Here is a 20900-nt window from a genome sequence, read left to right as displayed (position 1 = left end):
ATCATGATTCATTTCATATCGTTGAATATTTCAACAGCAAAAAGAGATCAAAAGAAGAGTTTGTAACGAAGAGAAGATAGACCGGCCAATAATTCAATCACATCAGAGTCAATTTGTTCTTGCTTACTTGCTTGGGCAGCTAGCACATGAACAATCATTTTGACATTGACATTTGTTTGCCTGCAAAGAATGTGAGATGGTCAGTAATGCAATTTCCTAATGTGATCAAACATGATCACCCATCTGTAACTCACTTGAACACATTGGCAAGTGCCGTTTTGACTGCATGGGCAAGCTGATTGCATTTTGGTAAGTGATTTGTTGGATGGATAGATTGATGGGATGATGGTCAAGAGGTGGGATTTGTTGTTTGTGAATGTGTGTCTCTTTATACTGATCGAATGAGCCCGTTATGAATGTCGCACGACATCTTTGATCGACTGTTCATTCGCCTTGAATTCGTTGGGAGTGGGGTAATACATTATGCAACGCGCACGAACCATGTCTTATGCAATGCATGTCTTCCTTTTTCCGGTTGAATGCTGATGATGCTGCAAAAAGATGATTGAATTGAACTTTAATTCTCTTTACCATTCATAGAGCATGCCAAAGATTGCTTTCAAGGCAGAATCAGTAGCCTTACTGATATCCTCTTATCTTCACATCTTTTTAGCTCCTTTTACAAAAGTTGAAGAATCATTTTCATTACAAGCTATTCATGATATTTTAGCCTGTGGAATCGGATCAAGTGCAAGGTTAAAATTTGATCATATCACATTTACAGGAGCAGTACCAAGATCTTTCTTCGGTCCAACTTGCTTAAGTATTATTTCTTATCCGATCTTAGCTTTACTCAAATCATTTCATTTGATCCAAAACAGCGCTCATGCAGGTTTAGTGCTTCGATTGATCTTGACCACGTTGCATGCCGTTTCTGTGATCGTATTCGCAAATCTCGTTATTCGAAATCGGTTAACAAAACGTTTCTTCTTTCTGCTTTATTCGATTCAATTTCATCCACTCTTTTGGGCAGGTCGTACAACTCCAAATGGAATCATTTTGCCAATCGTAAATTTGGCATTAGCATTCAGTCTTGCCGATTCAAGGTCAAATACAAGGAAATATGCGGGTCTGTTTCTGTTGACTGTTTCTGCAGTCATTGCAAGGTTGGAGATTGTCGGTTTGATTATACCCATCGCACTTATGATAGCAAGTGATGGAATACGATCGTTTGTCAAAGTTGCACAAACCGGACTTTCGGCGGGAATCTTTGCACTTGCCATCTCAGTTCCACTGGATACGTATATGTGGGGTAGACCTTTTCATCTATGGAACCCACTAAACCTTAATTCTGTCAAAGGTTATGCATGGCCAGAATTAGAAGCAATCTTGTTCAACGTCGTCGAAGGAAAGAGTTCAGAGTGGGGTGTATCAAGTTGGCATGCATACATTACACAACATATTGCAAAATTGATATCTATACCTTGCATCTTACTCTTTTTTGGCGGTATTGCTATCTCCTTTAGATCAAATTCAAACAGTGATCCAAAACCACTCAAAGCTTTGGTGGTGATTGTATCGCACGTTGCAATCATGAGTTGTTTGGGCCATAAAGAGACTCGCTTCATCACTTATCTCACACCGCTCTTAAACCTATACGCCGCCAAAGGAGCAGCAGCTATCTGGCAAGGGATCGGAAAGATTCGATATCATCTTTTGTTGGGTCGTATGTTCGTCTGCATGCTTCTGGCCGGAACGATACTTTTGACTGGCATGTCTCTTTATGCCAGTGCGGGAAACTATCCTGGAGGTGAAGCATTGAAAGCTTTGCACAACCTTATTCCCGATCAAAATGCAACAGTTGTGCATATTGACGTATTACCAGCAATGACGGGTGTAAGCTTGTTCCAAAGTATCAACCTTGCACAAAGATCTCAAACAGGCGCATTCGGCTTGAACGCATTACCCAACGTTTTGGCTGGCAATACAAACGTTTGGGTGTACGATAAAACAGAGGAAATCTTCAAAGCAGGTGGGACAAAAGATGGTTTTGATCCGTTGATCAGCACGTTCACACACCTACTCTCTGATCAGCAGGATTGCCATCTGCCATCGCTCTTTAAGCCAATGATGCAAGATGGTGAGCCTATATCGTTTTCTGAATTTGGACATATCTCCATACAAAAATCTCTTCCTCCGCTTGTCTTCAATTGGCGTGAAGCAGTTTGGCTCTGTCAGAGGAGACACATATGATAGCGACGAGCATCATCACCTGGCAATGATGGAGCCATTTCTGCGAACGAGAAACCTGACCCCAAGTAGACATTCTGCCAGGGACACTCAACTCTAAATTTCATACTCAGCACCAAATGTACAACAATACCATCACAGAACTTGAAAATGATTAATTGAAAATTGATAATGTACAGAATATGTGGGCACAAAAGAGCAAAACATAGGACGGTCAACGGGATCGAATACCCGCCGCCGTGAGTAAGCGGCCTTTTGTTCAATCTACCGCTCGTTTGCAAGCTACAGCGAGTGGGGTGATGGCTACGCTGAAGCAAAGTGAATTTTAAGCGGGTGAAGGGGGAATGGGGAAATCTACTCTCTTCTCACAAATCGATAGTGCTGATAAGATATATTCGATGCGTCTACTCTGTGCATGGGAAGAGAAGAATATTGTCAGTTTCGTGCTGGAATTGCCGCCATGTCTGGTATACTCACAAGTACAATACATATTCTGTCGTCAGAGCTCAAGTGTAGAACTCCATCTTTCCATCATCACTTCTCTTGACTACTTGCTTCCAAGCATCTTCAAAGTCAGAAGGAATGATAACGTATCTCGTCGATCGAACTGCACGCAGTCCGGCAGCTTGACAGATGGAAGAAATTTCCGCACTGGAAAGTTTATCAGGTCTTGACACATAATCTTCTAAGTCCACATCGGGTGCCAGATTCATCTTTCCTGTGATCGTTTGGAAGATTAGACGTTTCTCACGTCGAGAAGGTAGTGGGAATTCAATCTTTCTGTCCAAACGACCTGGACGGAGAAGGGCGGGATCAAGTGTATCGGCACGGTTGGTTGCCATGATCACTTTGACGTTACTGCCTTGGTCGAAACCGTCCATTTGGTTGAGCAATTCGAGCAGAATACGTTGAACTTCGCGATCGGCACCTGTTTGTGCATCGAAACGTTTGGTTGCAATTGCGTCAATTTCGTCAATGAAAATGATTGCTGGTGCGTTCTCTCTTGCCAATCGGAAAACATCTCTGACCATACGTGGCCCTTCACCAAGATACTTTTGTACAAATTCTGATCCTACCACACGAATAAAGGAAGCTGTTGTGGCGTTTGCAACAGCTTTGACCAACATTGTCTTTCCTGTTCCCGGAGGTCCATATAGCAACACACCACGAGGCGGATCGATACCAATCTGTCGATACAGATCAAATTGTACCAATGGCAACTCTACAGCCTCACGAATTTCTTGCTTCTGGATATCCAGACCACCAATGTCGGCGTATGTCTCTGTAGGTTTTTCTTCTTGGCCTAAAAGTGCGATACTTGAATCAGCTTCTGGCGGTAGAACATCAACCAAACTGTTGGAGTGTCTATGTAGTGCTACGGAACTGTTTGCTTTGAGAAGTTCACGATCGATTGTTGAAAGGATGCGGACGACGTAATTGGATCCCGTTGTTGATCCGACGATACCTGTATGTTGATCGATAGGTTCCAAGAATTGTCCAATGACCAATGGAACAGATTGAATTCTCTTTACTTCTTCTTGTGCTCGTACGAGCTCTCTTTTTAAATTTCTCTGTTCATCTTTGACATAATCCTCCATCGTGCTCAAGAATTCAAGATGTTGTTGTAGCTTCTTGAATCGTAAGAATGTATCCTCTTCCTGTGCCATTTCATTGTGCAATGCAGTCTTTTCAGCCACTGCATCTTCAAATGTTGGCTCTTCTTTGCGAATAGAAATGCCAATCTCTTCCATGTTGGGCACGAATGATTCGAGTAAGGTTGGAAGGAAGAAAGGTAAGGATTGTTGTTAATCAATCCTCCATTTGATGGTTATTGCTTTGGACACGCGTACTGCTTGCCTGCCTGTTGGTTGGTTGGTTATCAAAGGGTGGAAAGTGGACTGTGCATTGAAGCATTCTCTGTACGCGCGTCACGAAGGCTTAACAAGCAAAGGAACACAATAGCAAGCACGTGAGCTCTTTCAATTTAAGCTTGCAACGTTTGCGCGATTGATTTCTTCTCAAAAGGGAATTCCAATCATTCTCAATTTACAGCAGGTCATCACCATCTTACCTATTTATCAAAAATGGCGACAACCGTATCAGAATGGACAACTCCTTCTACACGACCTGAACATATTGAACAATTGATCTCAGGCGTAGACAGATATAATCCACAAAATTTAAACGTTTTGACCGAGTACCTAGAACAACAATTGCAAAATGGGGAGTACGATTGTTTGGCAAATTTGGCCATCTTGAAATTGTGAGTGTGCAAGGGAGATACTATTGAGCCGTTTATACTGAGAATGGATGGCATAGACCCATTACGCGATGATCAAGTACACCAGTACGCAAGCCGAGTATATCACTTTTGAATGGAGAGATGTACAGGGAGGCATGCTTGTTATTAGCTCTATCTGATACATGGACAAAGGAGGGAAGATGAGGGGTGGAATTCACCAGCATGTGTTTCACGGACTTCTTACTGACCTATTTTACTGCTATTTTAGGTTCCAATTCAACCCTCAAGATTTTGAATATTCCGTTGCTATTTCCGTTCTCCTCAAAGCATTGACAGCTGCACCTTTCCCCGACTTCAATTTGTGCTTGTCTCTATTGGGTGAATCTCCCGTTTCCACTTTGCCATCTTCTACTCCTTCGTTCCCAGAAGAAGCAACAGAAGAACAAAAAGAAGAAATCAGACGTTCGACTAAAGAAGCTACGTCAGTTCCCGCTGCCGGTAACCTTACCGATCCTTTGATCGTCAAATTGTCAAATTTATCCTCTTACCTTCTTTCGGCACGATTCAGACTATTCTGGAAAACATTTGCATCGGCCGATTACAGTGATGTTCGTGAATTCGCAAAAGGGGCACATGGATTCGAAGATGCGATCAGACAGGTTGCCTTGGAAAGTGTAAAGGGTGCTTTCCGTACAATCAGCTCAACAAGGTTAGCTGAATACCTAAATCTGTCCAAGCAAGAATTGCCAAATTTTATCTCTCAATATCCTGGATGGACGATTGAAGGTGAACAGATTTCTGTTCCTGCCAACCCTGACAATGACGTCAAAGCAACTGTTATCCGCGAAGACGTTCAAGTTGATCAATTGAGCAAACTACTTTCCCAATCACAAACACCTGTTCTACGGGTTTAGATGAGTTTCACTTTATCTTTTGTACATTATACAAACACCCGCAAGGGCGCAAAATTCTATTTTCCAGAGATGCCATTGGGAGGTTCATGCTATTGGACCTTGAATAATTTTGATTCCTGCTTCAAACGTTCCTAAGAATACAAACCCTCCTAATCCGATCCAAATCGTTCTTGGTATGAAACCGGAAAAGAGAGCTTTGATGCCTTCGTTTGTAGCGATATGACGAAGGGTTGGTAAAATTTTAGTATTGACACCAGTTTGAGTGAGAACGGGTTGACCTTTTGCCCTTCTTTCGAGCATGATACGTGTTTTTACGACGTCCAAAGGTGTTGTTAATCCTGCTGCGATTGAACCTGCTATACTTCCGGCTAAGCCTGCTTGCCAAGTTGGTATCGATCTTGCATCTCGATTATTTATTGATGAGAAGTTAGGGTCAAGGTTTTGAAAGAATTTTGATTGAGAGATGAGTAATTTCAAATGTTCATAAAGTGGAAATTGAATGCATGTGAATGGAATTTCTCTTCCTACCGTACCTGCGAAACCAACGTACAAACCTCGCATGCCTGATTCTTGTACGACTGCTTGTAAGGCTTTTATGGAACTGGTTTTGATTCCATATGTAGACGTTTGTTGACGTGATTTGATCACTTCGGTAGGCACACGAATCATACAAGCAACCACTTCGGCCAAGCTTGCAGCGACCATATGTGAACCTGCAGTAGCCCATAGACCATCTTTGCCATTGCTTGATTCTATATTTGCAAAGATTGGTTTCAAGCTTTCATATGTGACAAAGAAACAAGCTGCTCCCGGTGCACTTCCAACTGCCACACTTCCGATTCCTCTATAAATGCCAGTAAATCCTCCTGATCTCCAAAAACCTTGAGAAGATTGTAACCTTGTCTTGAGAGTATCTATTGGATAAAATAACAGATCAACCGATAAGCCGGATAATGCGCCTGCCATTAATGAAGTTGTGAAGCTTGGAGCCTGTCTTTGTGTACTGCTCCCATCTTTGGCCATTGCGCTGTTACTGATGATGATGATGATGGCAATAGATGATCTGCTCGGCTGACTCGAATCGTCTTCTTATCGGATAATCTTTTCTTCTTCCTGAAGTCTTTTACTGTATGCATGCAAGCAGGGCAAGCAGGCACACCTTAGCGTGTTGCATCCATCTCCTTACGCCCTCCCTGGTGGAGGCAAACCAACAAAAAATAAAGTTTACCATCATTCTCATTTGACCATAACGTAACAATGTCCTCTAGATACGGTGATCGTGCACCTGCACGTAGCTATCGTGACTTGGATCGGGATCGGGAACGAGATCGCAGAAGCGTGAGTCCTTCTAGACGTGGATACAATCAGGATGAAAGAGAAAGAGATGGAAGGAGGTACGATCGAAAAAGTCCGCAAAGAGATTATCGAAGAGAAGCAACATCTTCACGTCATGAAGATCGTCATGTAAGAAGGGATGATCGTTATTCTCAATGAGATGGCTATCACAGAAGAAGGGATCCTTCTCCTCCCACACGACAAGCAAGAAGGGATGAAGAAGAGCGTAAACAGAAACGACAAAAAGAGAAAGAAGAAGAAGAAGAGCAGCAAGTATCACTGGCAGCTGCTGATGCTAAAGCAAAGCAAGAACTAGAAGAAAGAGCTCAAAATGGCAATGAAGATGAAGACGATATGATGAAAGCGATGGGATTCGGTGGATTCGGTACAACAAAGGTGAGTAGAAGTGTGTGGGTGCGGGTCATTTAGATGTAAGTCACTGACACAATCATTCTCACACAGGGTAAAAAAGTACAAGGCAATCAAGCGGGAACGGCAGAAGTACGAAAAGAGAGAACATGGAGACAATACATGCAACGAAAAGGTGGATTTAATCGACCATTGTCACCAGTTCGCAAAGGATAGATCAGTGGAGACATGCAAATGCAGATGGATGATGTCAGCCAAGACGTTCAAGTTGGAAACCGTTGGGAAGCCATCTTGTGCGTGGATTGCATTGCCATTTTAGATTTTGCACTTGTAAAGTGTCCGATTGGTTCATGATACGTCAAGCGAAGGATCTTTCAGTGGATCATATTGATTTGCAAAACAAGTATTCAACCCATCAAAGTGGTTTGGTAAGGCAAGTCATCATGATTGCCGCTGGCTATTGTCCACCGCTTGAACAGTTCAATGCGATCATTGCGAACTTGGACGTGATCATCAGCTTTGCATTCGTTTCATCACACGCACCTATACCTTATGTTCGACCTCAGATCTTCGAAATGGGCAAGAATGCCCCTATGATCGTCAAAGAAGCACGTCACCCGTGCCTCGAAGTGCAAGACGATCTTAACTTCATTCCGAATGACGCTGAAACGGTCCCCGACGAGAGCAAATTCTTGGTGATCACAGGTCCTAACATGGGAGGAAAGAGTACATACATTCGATCGATCGGAATCATCGCTTTGGTGAGTCAAGCAGGTTGTTTTGTATCATGTGCTCCAGGTGCAAAAGTTCCGATATTCGATGCTATCCTTGCTCGTTTTGGAGCAGGTGATAATCAAACAAAAGGTGTATCGACGTTTATAGCTGAAATGTTGGAAACATCTACGATCCTGCGATTGGCAACACGTGATTCTCTTATCATCATCGATGAACTCGGTCGTGGAACCTCAACGTATGATGGTTTTGGTCTGGCATGGAGTATTTCAGAATTCATCTCTTCAAAGATTCGCAGCAAATGCCTCTTTGCAAGCCACTTTGCTGAAACTGTCGCATTGGCAGACCAGATTAAACATGTGCAAAACTTACACTGTAAGGTTCATGTTGAACCACGTCACGACTCGCAAGCATTAGAGAAGGAAAGCGAAATCACACTGCTATACAAAGTAGAGCCGGGAATTTATGATCGCAGTTACAATATTCATGTAGCTGAATTGGCCGGGTTCTCTCCCAGTGTGATCAAGTTAGCCAAACGCAAAGCAGATGAAATGGAAGACGTTGACGGGGAGATTTCTCCACTGCTCACCGTGCATGCGAAAAGTACGGAAGAGGGTATGGAGATTATTGAAGAGTTCATGCGTGCTTTCGCTTCCAACAAGAGAATGCGTTCGGATGGTACGGAGGCCGAATCTCTTTCATTTCTTGTTGCTGAATATCGTGAACGTTGCGGCGAGAATGCTTTTGTACAAAAAGTGTTAGAGAGCTTGTAGGGGGCGATAAAGAAACATTATACATTATACCACTTATTGAATAACCCATAATCTTATTTACCGATAAGCTTTCATTGCCGACTTTGGTGAAAGTCTGTAAACGGGGCGTAAAGGTGATGAGTGTTGTCCATGACAGCATCGGTCAACTTGACGAAAGAAGGTGTTCCCTTTCCGTATTTATATCGATGTAGCTGTATCATATGGGAAAGAAGGGAAAGGAACATCTATCTAGCATCTCACAAAGGAGAACCCTCTACCATCTGTCGAACCTTTTACAAGATACTTTCGTCCATCCATGGGAAATCACTCGCCCAGATTCAGGAGCATCAAGTTCGAGGAACGGAGTCAGATGGGCGACTTTTGAGAGGGGAGTAGCGTGTGAAAGACCCTTGCCCTTCACCATCTGTCGAGCTTGTTGCATGATGCTTTCATCCAGCCAAGGGAAACATCGATGCTCAGAACGGAGTCAGATGGGCGCATTTTCGCGAAGAGCTGCGTGTGAAAGTGGGTGGTGGTGGTGGCAAAGTGAGATTGAGCAGGAAAATCAAATATTTATACAATTCTTGGGTGTACACGATCTGCAGGATTTTCCAAATTCATGCGATTGCGTGCCGGCACTCAAGATTAGCAAGCGAGGCCGCTCCATAGAGCACAACAAAAGATCCTTGTTCTTCTATCGTGTACCTCACATAGGCAGAACAGATGACCAATGTTCGTCAGATGGACTTTGAATGGTGTGATGTTACTGTCCAACGGGTAGGAGGTTGTATAGCAATAAGGGTGTATGCATCGGAAAGCGGACAGAAAGTTAACAGTGCTTTTAAGTAGCCTCAATTGCTTCCATCTCTTTATGAGCGACATCATGATATATTTCATAAGGATGTTAGGTATTTCCAAAAAAATGGTGCGAATCGGCTGGTCTTGAAGACCGCGTAAAGGCGTCGTTTGTCGTAAACAGCAATGCATATAGACGCCCGCTGTCTCGTCTGATTCGTCTCCTTTGTCTTTATCACACGTATCGGTATCAAGATATTCATATCGTTTATTGAACAGCCTCAATTACCAATATGATGATCAAAAGCGCTGTAACTTTTCAATACCGAGTTTGGTAAATGTTGTGCTCGGAGCGTAAAGGTGATGATCGTTGAACGGGACTTTATGAACCTGAATTATTGTTATCTGATTGTTTTTAAGGGCGAGCATGTATATAAACGACTAGTATAGTCTATACTCTTATGTTACGTAATCTTAGAGAAGATGGAGAACTTTGAAGTGATGATGTATGAGGTTTTAAAGTGTTGATGTATGGTTTTCACCTGTGGATTTCGAATGTCCTCCTTCTAAGCGGTGTACAAATACAGGATCAAGAGGTTTAATAAGGCTCGAGCTTACAATAAGTATAGAGCTTAAAAGAATCAAAGTATAAAATAATATTAAGAAGATTATTTTTATAAAGCAACGATAAATTGTGTGGATAATGAGGAAAGATAAAACTGAAAGAATGCTAGAAATGATTATTTATATATATCAAAAGAAATTTACTCTATTAATCATTTGTATACGCATAAAGATTTAGATAAGGTTTGCGAGACTGTTTACTTTAAAGCAAGCTTACGACCAAGCAAGGCTGCCGTTTCTGTTCGCTCGTTTGAGGAATTAAGTGCTGAGCCTTTTGCTTCCACATTTACCACCATAATCTCTTATACCTACCAATTCTCCTCTTACGTTTTACTTCTATAACCAACTACTATAAACTCTCCGCTGTACGCCATTCAATCATTACTGATGTTTTCTTGAGACTTGGTCATGATGCGAGGACGAGCAAAGGTTGACTATTCCTATACTCCTTTTGGGCCTTGATCAATCCCACCACGGACGTTGTGCTGACGGAATTCGAAGTAAAGTCATCTTGAACAATGTTGAGGCTCGAAACGGTCAACTTGACGTAAGAAGGCTTTCTATGCTGTAGGAAAAAAGGGGAGAGAATCATCTATGTAGCATCTTAAAGCAGAGAACCCTTTACCATCTGTCGAATTTATGCTTGATGCTCTTATCCAGCCTAGGGAAACGTTAATGCTTAGAATAGAGTCAAATGACGTATTTCTGCGAAGAGCTGTGTATAGAAGTGGGTGGTGGTAGTAGGATGAATTTGAAAAGGGAAAGTCAAGGCGAACCTCTCTTGGGTACACCTATTCTGTAGACTTTTCGTAATTTATGCGAGTATGTGCTAGCAGATGTGACTATTGTGTATGTCATATAGGTAGAGCAGATAATCAATGTCCTAGAATTCGAATGGTGTAGATTGCTGTCCAACGGGTAGGAGGTTGAATCGTAATAAGAGTTTATGTATCGAAGAGCAGATAGAAGGGTAGTAGTGCTGTAATGTAGCCTCTATTGCTCCTATCTCTTTATAAGCGACATTACATTTTATTTTATAAAGATATTAGGTATCTCTAAAGAGATAGTACGAATCGGCTGGTCTTAAAAACCAGGAACGAGTGTAAAGGTATCGTTTATCGTAATTAATAATATATATAGATACCTACTGTCTCTTCTAATTTATCTCTTTCGTCTTTATTATATATATCGGTATTAAAGTATTTATATCGTTTATTAAATAGCCTTAATTACTAATATAATAATTAAAAGTATTATAACTTTTTAATATTAAATTTAGTAAATATATATTTAAAATATATAAGAGATAATTATTATATAAAACTTTATAGATCTAAATTATTATTATTTAATTATTTTTAAAAATAGATATATATTTAAATAACTAATATAATTTATATTCTTATAATATATAATCTTAAAGATAATAAAAAACTTTAAAATAATAATATATATAGATTTTAAAATATTAATATATAATTTTTATTTATAGATTTTAATTATTTTCTTTTAAATAATATATAAATATAAGATTAAAAGATTTAATAAGATTTAAATTTATAATAAATATAAAAATTAAAAAGATTAAAATATTAAATAATATTAAAAAAGTTATTTTTATAAAATAAAAATAAATTATATAAATAATAAAAAAAGATATAATTAATAAAATATTAGAAATTATTATTTTTATATATTAAAAGAAATTTATTTTATTAATTAATTATATATATATATATAAATTTAAATAAGATTTAAGAAATTAAAATTTTAATAAATAAAAATAAGGTAATATAATTATATTATTTATATTTTAATTTATTTATTTAATTTAAAATTATTTAATATATTTAATTTATATTTTAATATATTTTTTAATCTTTTTAATTATATTATATAAATTATTTTTTATTTTAAAAGTAAATATATTTTAAATAATTTTTTATATAAGATTAATAATAAACTTTATAAAATATTTATTTATTTAAACTTTTTTAAAAATAGATTTTTATATTATTTTATATTTATTAAATTAATTATATAATTTTAATTTATATTAAATTATTTCTTTTTTATATTTTAAATAATTTTAAATAATTATACTATATTAAAGAGGAGGAAGGATCTTTAATCTCTTTAATAGGATTATATTAATATATTTATCGCTAGATAAATATATTATATATACCTAAACTTCAGCGCTTTATATTATCTTTTTTTTCGTCGAATAATATTTTTACATGGAAATTAGAGGTAACATTGTTGACTCAAAGGGCCTTAAGTATCTATCACGAATAAACAAAAAAAGTCGCACTTTATCAAATGGCGTTCAAAGTGCCCTGCAAAGTACGTTCATGGGGCTGGTCATCTTAACAAACGGGCTGATTGGGGATAATATTATACACGATTATTCTTATAAATACACAATTGTGCCTACACCGCTATGCACAGCTTCTGATTAACTCTTCAACCGAGACTGGATCAAATTGGCCCCGCTCTGATTTGCGTTCAAGGAAAATGACATCATCTTCAAGGTAAAATGTTAAGCCAGCCTTGCCATCAATCGCGCGTGAAATGCGATAAAGGGGTTATTCCACTTCTTATATCGGTCTTTTTGAGTGTTTGAACGATTAAATCAGCCTCTGCAGCCGCTTCTTCGACAATTTGACGGAAACTGGCTGTGCTCGTTTCTTGGCGGGATGATTTTGATCTTGACTTTTTGATTGTTGAATCAGCTTCGTATTTACGCTGCAACTGTTTCAGATCTGGTATCTTGAGAGACAAGCGATCAGATCGTAGAGCATCATCCATCATCTGTAAAGCTGCTTGAAAGCCGATCTACACGCTTTCATATTTGTCGACGTGCTTCGTTTCAAGGTATGACTTCCACTTGCTATACCAATCTACAACCTCTACTGTATTGCTGTTCGGATTGATGAGCATCGCATACATCTGTTCAAGCCAATTAGGTATAAAGCCTGCTAACATGACTTTGGACAACGTCCTGCTGCCCAGCAAAGGCTTCCATTATAGAACATCCTTCAAAGGCTATCTATCTTGCGCTCGAGGGCTTGCAGTGATCTTGAGCTCCACTCTTAAATACGTTGACAGCTTCTCCACTACATACTCTAACAGCATCGAATCCCATTCGCTTGTACGGAAAACATCTCTCCATTTACGCAACTCGGATGGGATACCCTCTGAGACTCTCCATGATTTGAGTGATGAACGAATTCGTCTCTTTGACTCTAAGATGATATCGTCTATTTGATGATGCAAGAGCGGCATCCATGGGAATACAACTTTGTATAAAACACTCTTGCCATCCCAATCAGAAACAGCAGAGCGCAATTTAGGCAGAATGAGTTGATGGGTGACATTATCGCGAATAAAAGCCGGTAAGAGGGGTGTCCAAGATTCATAGAACTTCGTTACTGCAGTCGAACCGAATACGTCCCATTCATTGTTTAATGCAGATCGCACCGGTGGCATCCAAACATTCCACAGAAGAGATTGATATGGCATCATGATCTCATCCTTGACTGAAATGCGAAGGGCACCACTGATGCTCTTCAGAGGGATGCAAAGCCGGGTAGGATCTTGCAGCGATGACCATTGAGATAGCTCACGCTTGAAGATCGGAGTAATTGCTCCAACAAGCGCTGCATCAATTTCCATCTCGGCGATGGCATCTCTATGGCGTTGTAGGATGTCCTGCACTGGTTGCATGAGACTGTCGAGGCCGATCTTAGGGTCAATCGCGGCACGTTTTCCAAGCAACTCAATCTCTCTAACGATTTTGGCAATAGTCTCTACACGATCGTGCTTGGTAACAAGATTCTGTTTGCGACGTACGGCTTCATGCAATTTACGCTCGAGCCACTTACGACGATCTTGAATAGCTGACCCTTCATTTGCTAACAGGTCGAGCGCTTTCGAATTTCCATCACAAATGAGCCGAAGATTATGTCGAATCTCGATTAATTGTGTGCTGTCATTTGTCGGGACAGCATGTTTTGCAAGGGCAGCAGATAAAGATGAATACTCTTTACCAGTAGCATCAACGATGATTTGATCTCCCCACTTGGAGCAGCATTATGGCCATGTTCTGCCAAGATTTGTTCATAGGTACGATGTTCAATTTTTGGCTTTCGCGATTTACGTTCGGGTTTTGTCTATGCGTGAGTTTCAGCTTTTGATGAAAGCTTTTTGGCTCTTGCACTTCTTCTCTCTTTGTGCTCCTCATCTGAGCTTACTTGTTCACCACGTCTACGTGCTTCTTCTTTTGCTTGTTTCGTCTTTTCTTTAACATCGCTAAATGCTATACCTGCACATTCCGGTCTTTGTTTGACCTCGATCGGTTTTACGATACCTTCGCCTTGTTTACCAAGACCACCTCCAGACCAACCCATCTGAGCGAGGTACTTTGCCGGATCAAACTTGCCACCCCCAGTTTTGAATGAGATCTTTGGTACCTGGCCGGTGAAAGTATTGGTGTTGCTTGCTTATGATGCTCGCTGTGAGAAAGCGGAAGACGGTGGTGCATCCTGCTGAAGGGTGCTCGTCTCATTGGACATTTTCAGAGAATCTTTCGCAGGCATAAATTGATTCAGCGAGCTCTTTCTCGATGCTGCGCTTTCAGAAGTTTCTGCATCGATGCCTCTACTGCTTCCTATTCCAGCCCTTCCGATACCTGCCCTTGATAGCGATCGGTCATCTTCGTCATTATTGTTTGGCTCCCTTTGGCTAGCCCCGATGCCCAATTTTGAAGAGCCTATCCCACCTCTAGATGAAACGAATGATGCTGGCTTAAATTCGCTGCTCTTTGTGAACCCTTGATCCGTCATTGTGGGCGCCGTATTGAAAACATTGCGTATCTCAATCTCCTCTTCCTCTTCAGCAGCTATGCGAGCAAATCGTTCCATTTTAGAAGAGCTAGAGTCAGCTTCACTCTGATTAATGTCAGATTCGCTCATATCTATTTTATAAGTATAACGGTTGAGTTATGGTACAACGATTGTGCATATAGTCTATCGATCCTATCGTTGGATTTCTGCGATACGCCATTGCTTCTGATCTTCTACGCACCGTAGAAGACTGATCGAGCCACAATCGTTCACAGCAACGATTATGTTCCTGCGTCCCAATCTGAGTGGTCCATAGACGGTGATGAGTCGGTTTTACTGTCCACCGCATTGTGTATAACGGCCTTTTGTCCTCCTCGGCACTTGATCGCCAGTCGAAAATTGTGCAAAAAGGGTCGAGATGAAGCCCAGTAGCCCAACGAATTGATGACATATCCTCTCGATGGATCTGATCTGTGAGATGATGGCACCATCTTGACCCTGTGCATATGCCTGCTTGTCTTATGGCTCCCCTTTTCATAAATCTCATTGTTCCTCTTTCTCTGCTCTTCTGCCATCTTCCGTTCCCTTTGCTCTTCCTCATTCATTTGGTCCGAATCGTGCGTTGGAAGTGAAATTCCGTAAAATTGTATGTCTCACGTCCATCACAGATAATTGATATTCCCCGTATTCAACATTTAAGCACTGTGAAAGCTAGTTATACGTTCACCATCGTTTATTTCTACCCTTTTGGAGCCGTCTTCCTTAACTCTCCTCCTTTGAGTGGATACGTGTGATTCATTCCTCCTGATAGATTGTCCGTACATACACTAATCTTCGTCTCCTTTCGTAAAATGTCACAGCAATATCGTATCTACCGCCATTGGAAGTCCATCTGACAGACATTGATTATCTATTTGGATTTGTACATTGTGGGTTTGTCTTGAGATTTGGTCATGATGCGAAAATGAGCAAAGGTTGACCATTTCCGTACTTCTTTTGGGCCTTAATTATTCCAATCACGAACGCTTATTTCGAAGCATTCGAAATAAAATCATCTTGAACAATGTTGAGGCTCGAAACGGTCATATTAACGAAAGAAGGCTTTCCATGCTGCTGGGAAAGAAGGGGAGATAATCATTCGTACAGCATCTCATAAAAGAGAACCCTCTACCATCTGTCGAACCTTAGGGAAGCATTAATACTCGGAATAGAGTCAAATATGCGCATTTTTGCGAAGAGCAGCGTGTGGAAGTGGGTGGTGGTGGTGGCAAAGTGAAATTGAGCAGGGAAGTCAAATATTTATACAATTCTTGGATGTACACGATCTGCAGGATTTTTCGAATTCATGCGATTGCGTGCCGGCACTCAAGATTAGCAAGCGAGGCCTCACCATAGAGCACAACAAAAGATTCTTGTTCTTCCATTGTGTACGTCACGTAGACAGAGCAGATGACCAATGTTAATCAGATGGACTTTGAATGGTGGGTAGGAGGTTGTATAGCAATGAGAGTGTATGCATCGGAAAGCGGACAGAAAGGTAACATTGCTTTTGTATAGCCTCAATCGCAATTGCACTCAGCTCTTTATGAGCGACTTCATGATATATTCCATATGGATGTTAGGTATAGCTCATGCTCTTGCTGAGGGTAGTAAACGAATGGTTTTCGCTGCCTATGTTGGCAACGTTTCTAGCACCGATGATGAACGTGCTCGTCTACTTGATACTTCCGACCAGCTTCCCGATCCTGCAGCTGGAATCACTGCTCCAAAGAACAAGCCTAGACCAACAATGCACGTTCAATCAATCAATCAATCAAAGTTTGATGCAATCACTCTGTTGGAAACACGATTCCGAGTATATGACGAGGCAGTGAGACGGTTACGCTCCAAAGGCAGTAAACCATCTTTTGTCGGATTTGTGACATTTGGTGATGCGATGAGGGCTCAGGTTGTTGCTCAGTCTGTTCATTACCCGATCCCGAGCTATTCCAAGACAAGTTTTGCACCTGAACCTCGTGACATCGTCTGGAGTAACGTTTCCGTTCCCTCGAACGAGAGACATGTTCGACAACTTCTCGTTTCCGCCCTTACGATTGCTTTGTTCGTCTTCTATATTCCGCCATTAACGTTCCTTGTTTCTTTGCCAAGTCCAAACATTATCACGAAGTACTTACCAGGTTTGTACGATCTTCTACGCAAGAATAGAAGATTGGAAGCATTGGTCAGCACCAACTTGTCATCCGTTGTTTTAATCGGACTCAACGCTTTATTACCCCTCATCCTCGAATGGACAGCATATCTGCAAGGTACAAAGCCCGAAGCTTGATTGAGATGAGCGTATTGAAGAGGTATCTTCTTTCCTTGATGATTTTCGTCATCTTCATTTTCCTCATCACATCGACCGCACTAGGAGTACTTACAGATCTGGCTGGCAATCCGATGAGAATTATCGATAAGCTCGCTCAACCTTTACCACAAGCACGTCATTTCAGTTTGTCGTACGTGGTGTTTCAGTCATTGGCCATCATACCGCTGCAGCTTCTACAGATACCGGTCACATTTGGTCGTGCGTTTAGTCAACTGACGGCAAAGACACCTCGTCAACATGCTGAGCTAAATGCTCCGCCAGAACTATACTCTGGAAGTATGTATCCTGCTGCTTTGATCATTTACACATTGGTTCCCTTTACAGTATTGTCACACCATTGATCACCGTCTTTACAGTGATCTACTTTGCTTTAGCATATTTGGTATACAAGTACAAACTCTTGTTCTTTTTCTACCGATCATACGAATCAAGAGGTCAAGCATGGTCTTTGTCATCGATACGTTGCATTGGGCTCTACTGCTCTTTCAAATCTTCCAACTTTCCCTCTTTTCGGTTCGCAAGCAATTGCTATTATCAAATTTGACGTTGCTTTTGATCGCTTTCACGTTTTGGTTCCAGCATTACCTATCGCGAACATTCACAGAGTTGAGCGAGTATGTTAGCTTGAGCAGCATTGCCGAGATCAACAAGCCAAGTCCACAGCCAGGAACAGGAAAGGCATAGGCAACGCTGGTACCATCAGCAGAGATCGCCAATGCCGTCGCCAATATTGGTTCAACGAACGACAACAGTAAGAAGCAACAAATTGATCAACAAAGAAACCCGATTGTTGCTCTGCGAGCGGAAGCGTTGTATGGGATTGATCCAGGTGAGACAGTATTATCACGAAAACGGTACTTGACAAAAGATGAAATATTATTCATTTCATAAAAAGATCGTCATACAGATTACAAAGAATCACCGGCAGCGGGCTACTATTATGGAATCTTGAACACCGGGCGGATACGTTATGGACATTCTGCCGTTGCTGGTACATTGCCGGACATTCGGCCTCCAGTATGTGTAGATGATGACGATGAGAAAGATGATAACGAGCAAGATCAAAGCGTCTCTCAATCAGACACTGCTGGTTTACCTGCCGATAATAGCGATCGAGGATCATTGACGGGCGTTGATAGTGTGCTGGGAAGAACACGAAGACAGAGCAGACCACACGAAGCTGTTGTGGTCTCTTTACGAAAGCGCAAATCATCTTTGATACCTTCTTCAAGTCTGTCAAATATCTCTGTGCGTAATCGTAAACTGTTATCGCAAGAAGCGGGTGGATCAGGTATCAGTGGATTGCCAGCTTCTACCGGCACTTCTACTGATGTTGCCGGTAAATCATCCCTCACATTCCCTCAACGAAAACAAAGACAGCCACAAGATATCCTGGATGAATCATGTGAAGAACCAGAGCATCAGCATGAAGATCCAAGTCAAGTATGGTGTGCAAGCAGAAGTCGTTTGCCGTCTACAGCAGAACAGATAGAAGATGAAGGTCAAAGAATTGACGAACCACAACACCTTGATACCGATACGGGTGATGAAGACGAAGAAGACGAATCAGAAGAGACTGCGGGCAGCTACATGCATCGCAACTTACGCCAAACGATGCCTCCAGGCTCGTTCCCTTGGTTTTGAAAATTAGAGGATTCGCATAAAGCCATGTAATGATACCTAACGTTTTTTTATGAAATATATCACGATGTCACACATCACACATAGAAGGATGGGTAGTGTCTGCTTCCCGATGCATACACTTTCTTCGCTTTACAACCATCTGCCAACTGGACAGATATTAACAACACTCAAAGGCCATCTGGCAGAGATTGATTATCTATTCGGACTTGTACGTTGTGATTTTGTGTTGAGATTTGGTTATGAGGCGAAAATGAGTTAAGGTTGACTATTCTCATACTCCTTCTGGGCCTTGATCATTCCTATCACAGACGTTGTGCTGGGAGAATTCGAGGTGATCTATCTTGAATAAGGTTGAGGCTTGAAAAGGTTATCTTGACGAAAGAAGGCTGTCCGTGCCGTGGGAAAGAAGGGGAGGGAATCATCTATGTCGCATCTCACAAAGGAGAACCCTCTACGATCTATCGAACTTTTTGTAAGATACTTTCGTCCATCCATAGGAAATCGCTCGCCTAGATTCAGGAGCATCAAGTTCAAAGAACGGTGTGAGATGGGCGATTTTTAAGAGGGGAGAAGCGTGTGAGTGGAAAAGGGGAAAGAGTGAAAGATCCTTGCCCTTCACCTTCTGTCGAGCTTGTTGCATAATGCTATCATCCAGCTAAGGAAAAGATCGATGCTCAGAACGGAGTCAGATGGGCGCATTTCTGCGAAGAGCTACGTGTGGAAATGGGTGGTGGTGGTGGTGGGATATATTTGAAAATGGAAGTCAAGTATTTATATAAAAGGTGAACCTCTCTTAGGTGTACATATTTTATAGATTTATCGTATTTCATGCGATCATATGTCAGCAGATATGATGATGACAAAATCGAAATCAGCAAACGACTCTTATAGTAGTGACATGTCGAAGCTAATCCATTGGGTCAGATCTGTCAGATGAGAAGTACGCGCAACATATCATCCACACGTTGGACTGTAGAATTGACTTTCGAACTATGGTCCACCCATCCATAGAGTTTAACAAATAATTTTTGCCCTTTCCATTGTGTAAATCATATATGCAGAACATACAAACAATGTCTGTCAGATGGACTTCCAATGGCGGTGGATGCTATTCTTAGTTACAAGTATACCTCGTCATTTACAGCTTGTCAGATCCGTTGGTTACTTATGTGCCGTCCGTTGAACCTGATTTACCATCCGTTGAACATCACGCACAGTCCGTTGAAAATGATGTACCGTCCATTGGATTTGATGTACCGTCCGTTGGACCTGATTTGCAACATCTACTTTGATATCAGGATAGCATCAGTAGTGCATCTCCATGAAATTGCATAACAATGTACAAGCTTTTTCGTCTGACTAAAAATATTTAAAAGGAGGCCTTTTTTGAAAGTTGAAAATCCCCCTTCCCACATTCATTCTTCCTTACACTCACCAATTCTCCTCTTACGTTCTGCTTCCGCATTCACCACCATCACCTCTTACACCTACCAATTATCCCTTAACGACTTGCTTCCATATCCACCACCACAACCTCTTACACCTACCAACTATCCTCTTACGACTTGCTTCCACATCCACCACCACAACCTCTTACACCCACCAATTCTCCTCTTACGTTTTGCTTCAACACCCACCACCACCACCTCTCCGCTGTAGGCCCTTCAATCATTACAACAAAAGCACGGCCGATAGCATGACGATGACGATGACGATGACGATGACGATGACGATGACGATGACGATGAAGAGGATGATGACAACGATGATGAGAAGAACAATTACAATGACGAGGATGATGGTGGTGATCGTGGTGGTTGTGGAAAGATACTTAATGTTTGTTAATGAGATGCAGTCATGCTGTCGCCCATCAAAGGATGGGCAAAATGAGTGCGTTGTGAGAACTAAATTAAGGGATCGGATGTCTATGACACGATCATGAGTGTGTGTGGCCATGAGTGTGTGTGGCCATGAGTGAGTGTGATCATGAGTGAGTGTGATCATGAGTGAGTGTGATCATGAGTGAGT

At 41.2% G+C, this 20900-nt stretch overlaps 8 protein-coding genes across 8 annotated transcripts; 4 read left to right on the top strand and 4 right to left on the bottom strand.

Annotated features, from left to right (window-relative positions):
- Positions 1-603: 603 nt before the first annotated feature.
- FA14DRAFT_175171 (uncharacterized protein) lies at positions 604-2293 on the top strand (the record flags this gene model as incomplete). Its single annotated transcript, XM_025500580.1, has 1 exon — positions 604-2293. One exon carries the CDS (start codon positions 604-606, stop codon positions 2251-2253), a length of 1650 nt encoding a protein of 549 aa, XP_025352668.1. The 3' UTR covers positions 2254-2293.
- Positions 2294-2393: 100 nt separating this feature from the next.
- On the bottom strand, positions 2394-4117 carry FA14DRAFT_150767 (putative RPT3-26S proteasome regulatory subunit). The gene is made up of 2 exons (XM_025497448.1): positions 2729-4117; positions 2394-2657 (listed from the first exon to the last, which is right to left on the bottom strand). The coding sequence occupies exon 1, from the start codon at positions 3999-4001 to the stop codon at positions 2757-2759; it is 1245 nt and encodes a 414-aa protein (XP_025352667.1). The 5' UTR covers positions 4002-4117; the 3' UTR covers positions 2394-2657; positions 2729-2756.
- A 305-nt stretch (positions 4118-4422) lies between these two features.
- FA14DRAFT_162511 (uncharacterized protein) lies at positions 4423-5659 on the top strand. The gene has a single exon (XM_025499644.1). The coding sequence runs from the start codon at positions 4675-4677 to the stop codon at positions 5404-5406; it is 732 nt and encodes a 243-aa protein (XP_025352666.1). The 5' UTR covers positions 4423-4674; the 3' UTR covers positions 5407-5659.
- On the bottom strand, positions 5449-6475 carry FA14DRAFT_87659 (mitochondrial carrier). Its single transcript, XM_025503023.1, has one exon. It carries the CDS (start codon positions 6427-6429, stop codon positions 5491-5493), a length of 939 nt encoding a protein of 312 aa, XP_025352665.1. The 5' UTR covers positions 6430-6475; the 3' UTR covers positions 5449-5490.
- Positions 6476-6663: 188 nt separating this feature from the next.
- Positions 6664-8615, top strand: FA14DRAFT_158290 (uncharacterized protein; the record flags this gene model as incomplete). The annotated part of the gene is made up of 5 exons (XM_025497945.1): positions 6664-6800; positions 6915-7137; positions 7171-7172; positions 7204-7403; positions 7447-8615. The coding sequence occupies 5 exons, from the start codon at positions 6664-6666 to the stop codon at positions 8613-8615; spliced, it is 1731 nt and encodes a 576-aa protein (XP_025352664.1).
- Positions 8616-12979: 4364 nt separating this feature from the next.
- FA14DRAFT_186100 (TFP11-domain-containing protein) lies at positions 12980-14425 on the bottom strand (the record flags this gene model as incomplete). The annotated part of the gene is made up of 2 exons (XM_025501500.1): positions 12980-14096; positions 14270-14425. 2 exons carry the CDS (start codon positions 14423-14425, stop codon positions 13062-13064), a joined length of 1191 nt encoding a protein of 396 aa, XP_025352663.1. The 3' UTR covers positions 12980-13061.
- A 93-nt stretch (positions 14426-14518) lies between these two features.
- FA14DRAFT_186088 (uncharacterized protein) lies at positions 14519-15128 on the bottom strand (the record flags this gene model as incomplete). Its single annotated transcript, XM_025501499.1, has 1 exon — positions 14519-15128. Exon 1 carries the CDS (start codon positions 14987-14989, stop codon positions 14519-14521), a length of 471 nt encoding a protein of 156 aa, XP_025352662.1. The 5' UTR covers positions 14990-15128.
- A 1347-nt stretch (positions 15129-16475) lies between these two features.
- On the top strand, positions 16476-18872 carry FA14DRAFT_182267 (DUF221-domain-containing protein; the record flags this gene model as incomplete). The annotated part of the gene is made up of 5 exons (XM_025501191.1): positions 16476-17166; positions 17271-17539; positions 17603-17842; positions 17913-18057; positions 18124-18872. The coding sequence occupies 5 exons, from the start codon at positions 16476-16478 to the stop codon at positions 18870-18872; spliced, it is 2094 nt and encodes a 697-aa protein (XP_025352661.1).
- Between the last annotated feature and the right edge of the window lie 2028 nt (positions 18873-20900).

The sequence above is a fragment of the Meira miltonrushii genome, assembly GCF_003144205.1.
Source record: "Meira miltonrushii strain MCA 3882 unplaced genomic scaffold FA14scaffold_5, whole genome shotgun sequence".
Taxonomy (NCBI): Eukaryota; Fungi; Basidiomycota; class Exobasidiomycetes; order Exobasidiales; family Brachybasidiaceae; genus Meira; species Meira miltonrushii.
This window is presented reverse-complemented; position numbering and strand designations above follow the sequence as displayed.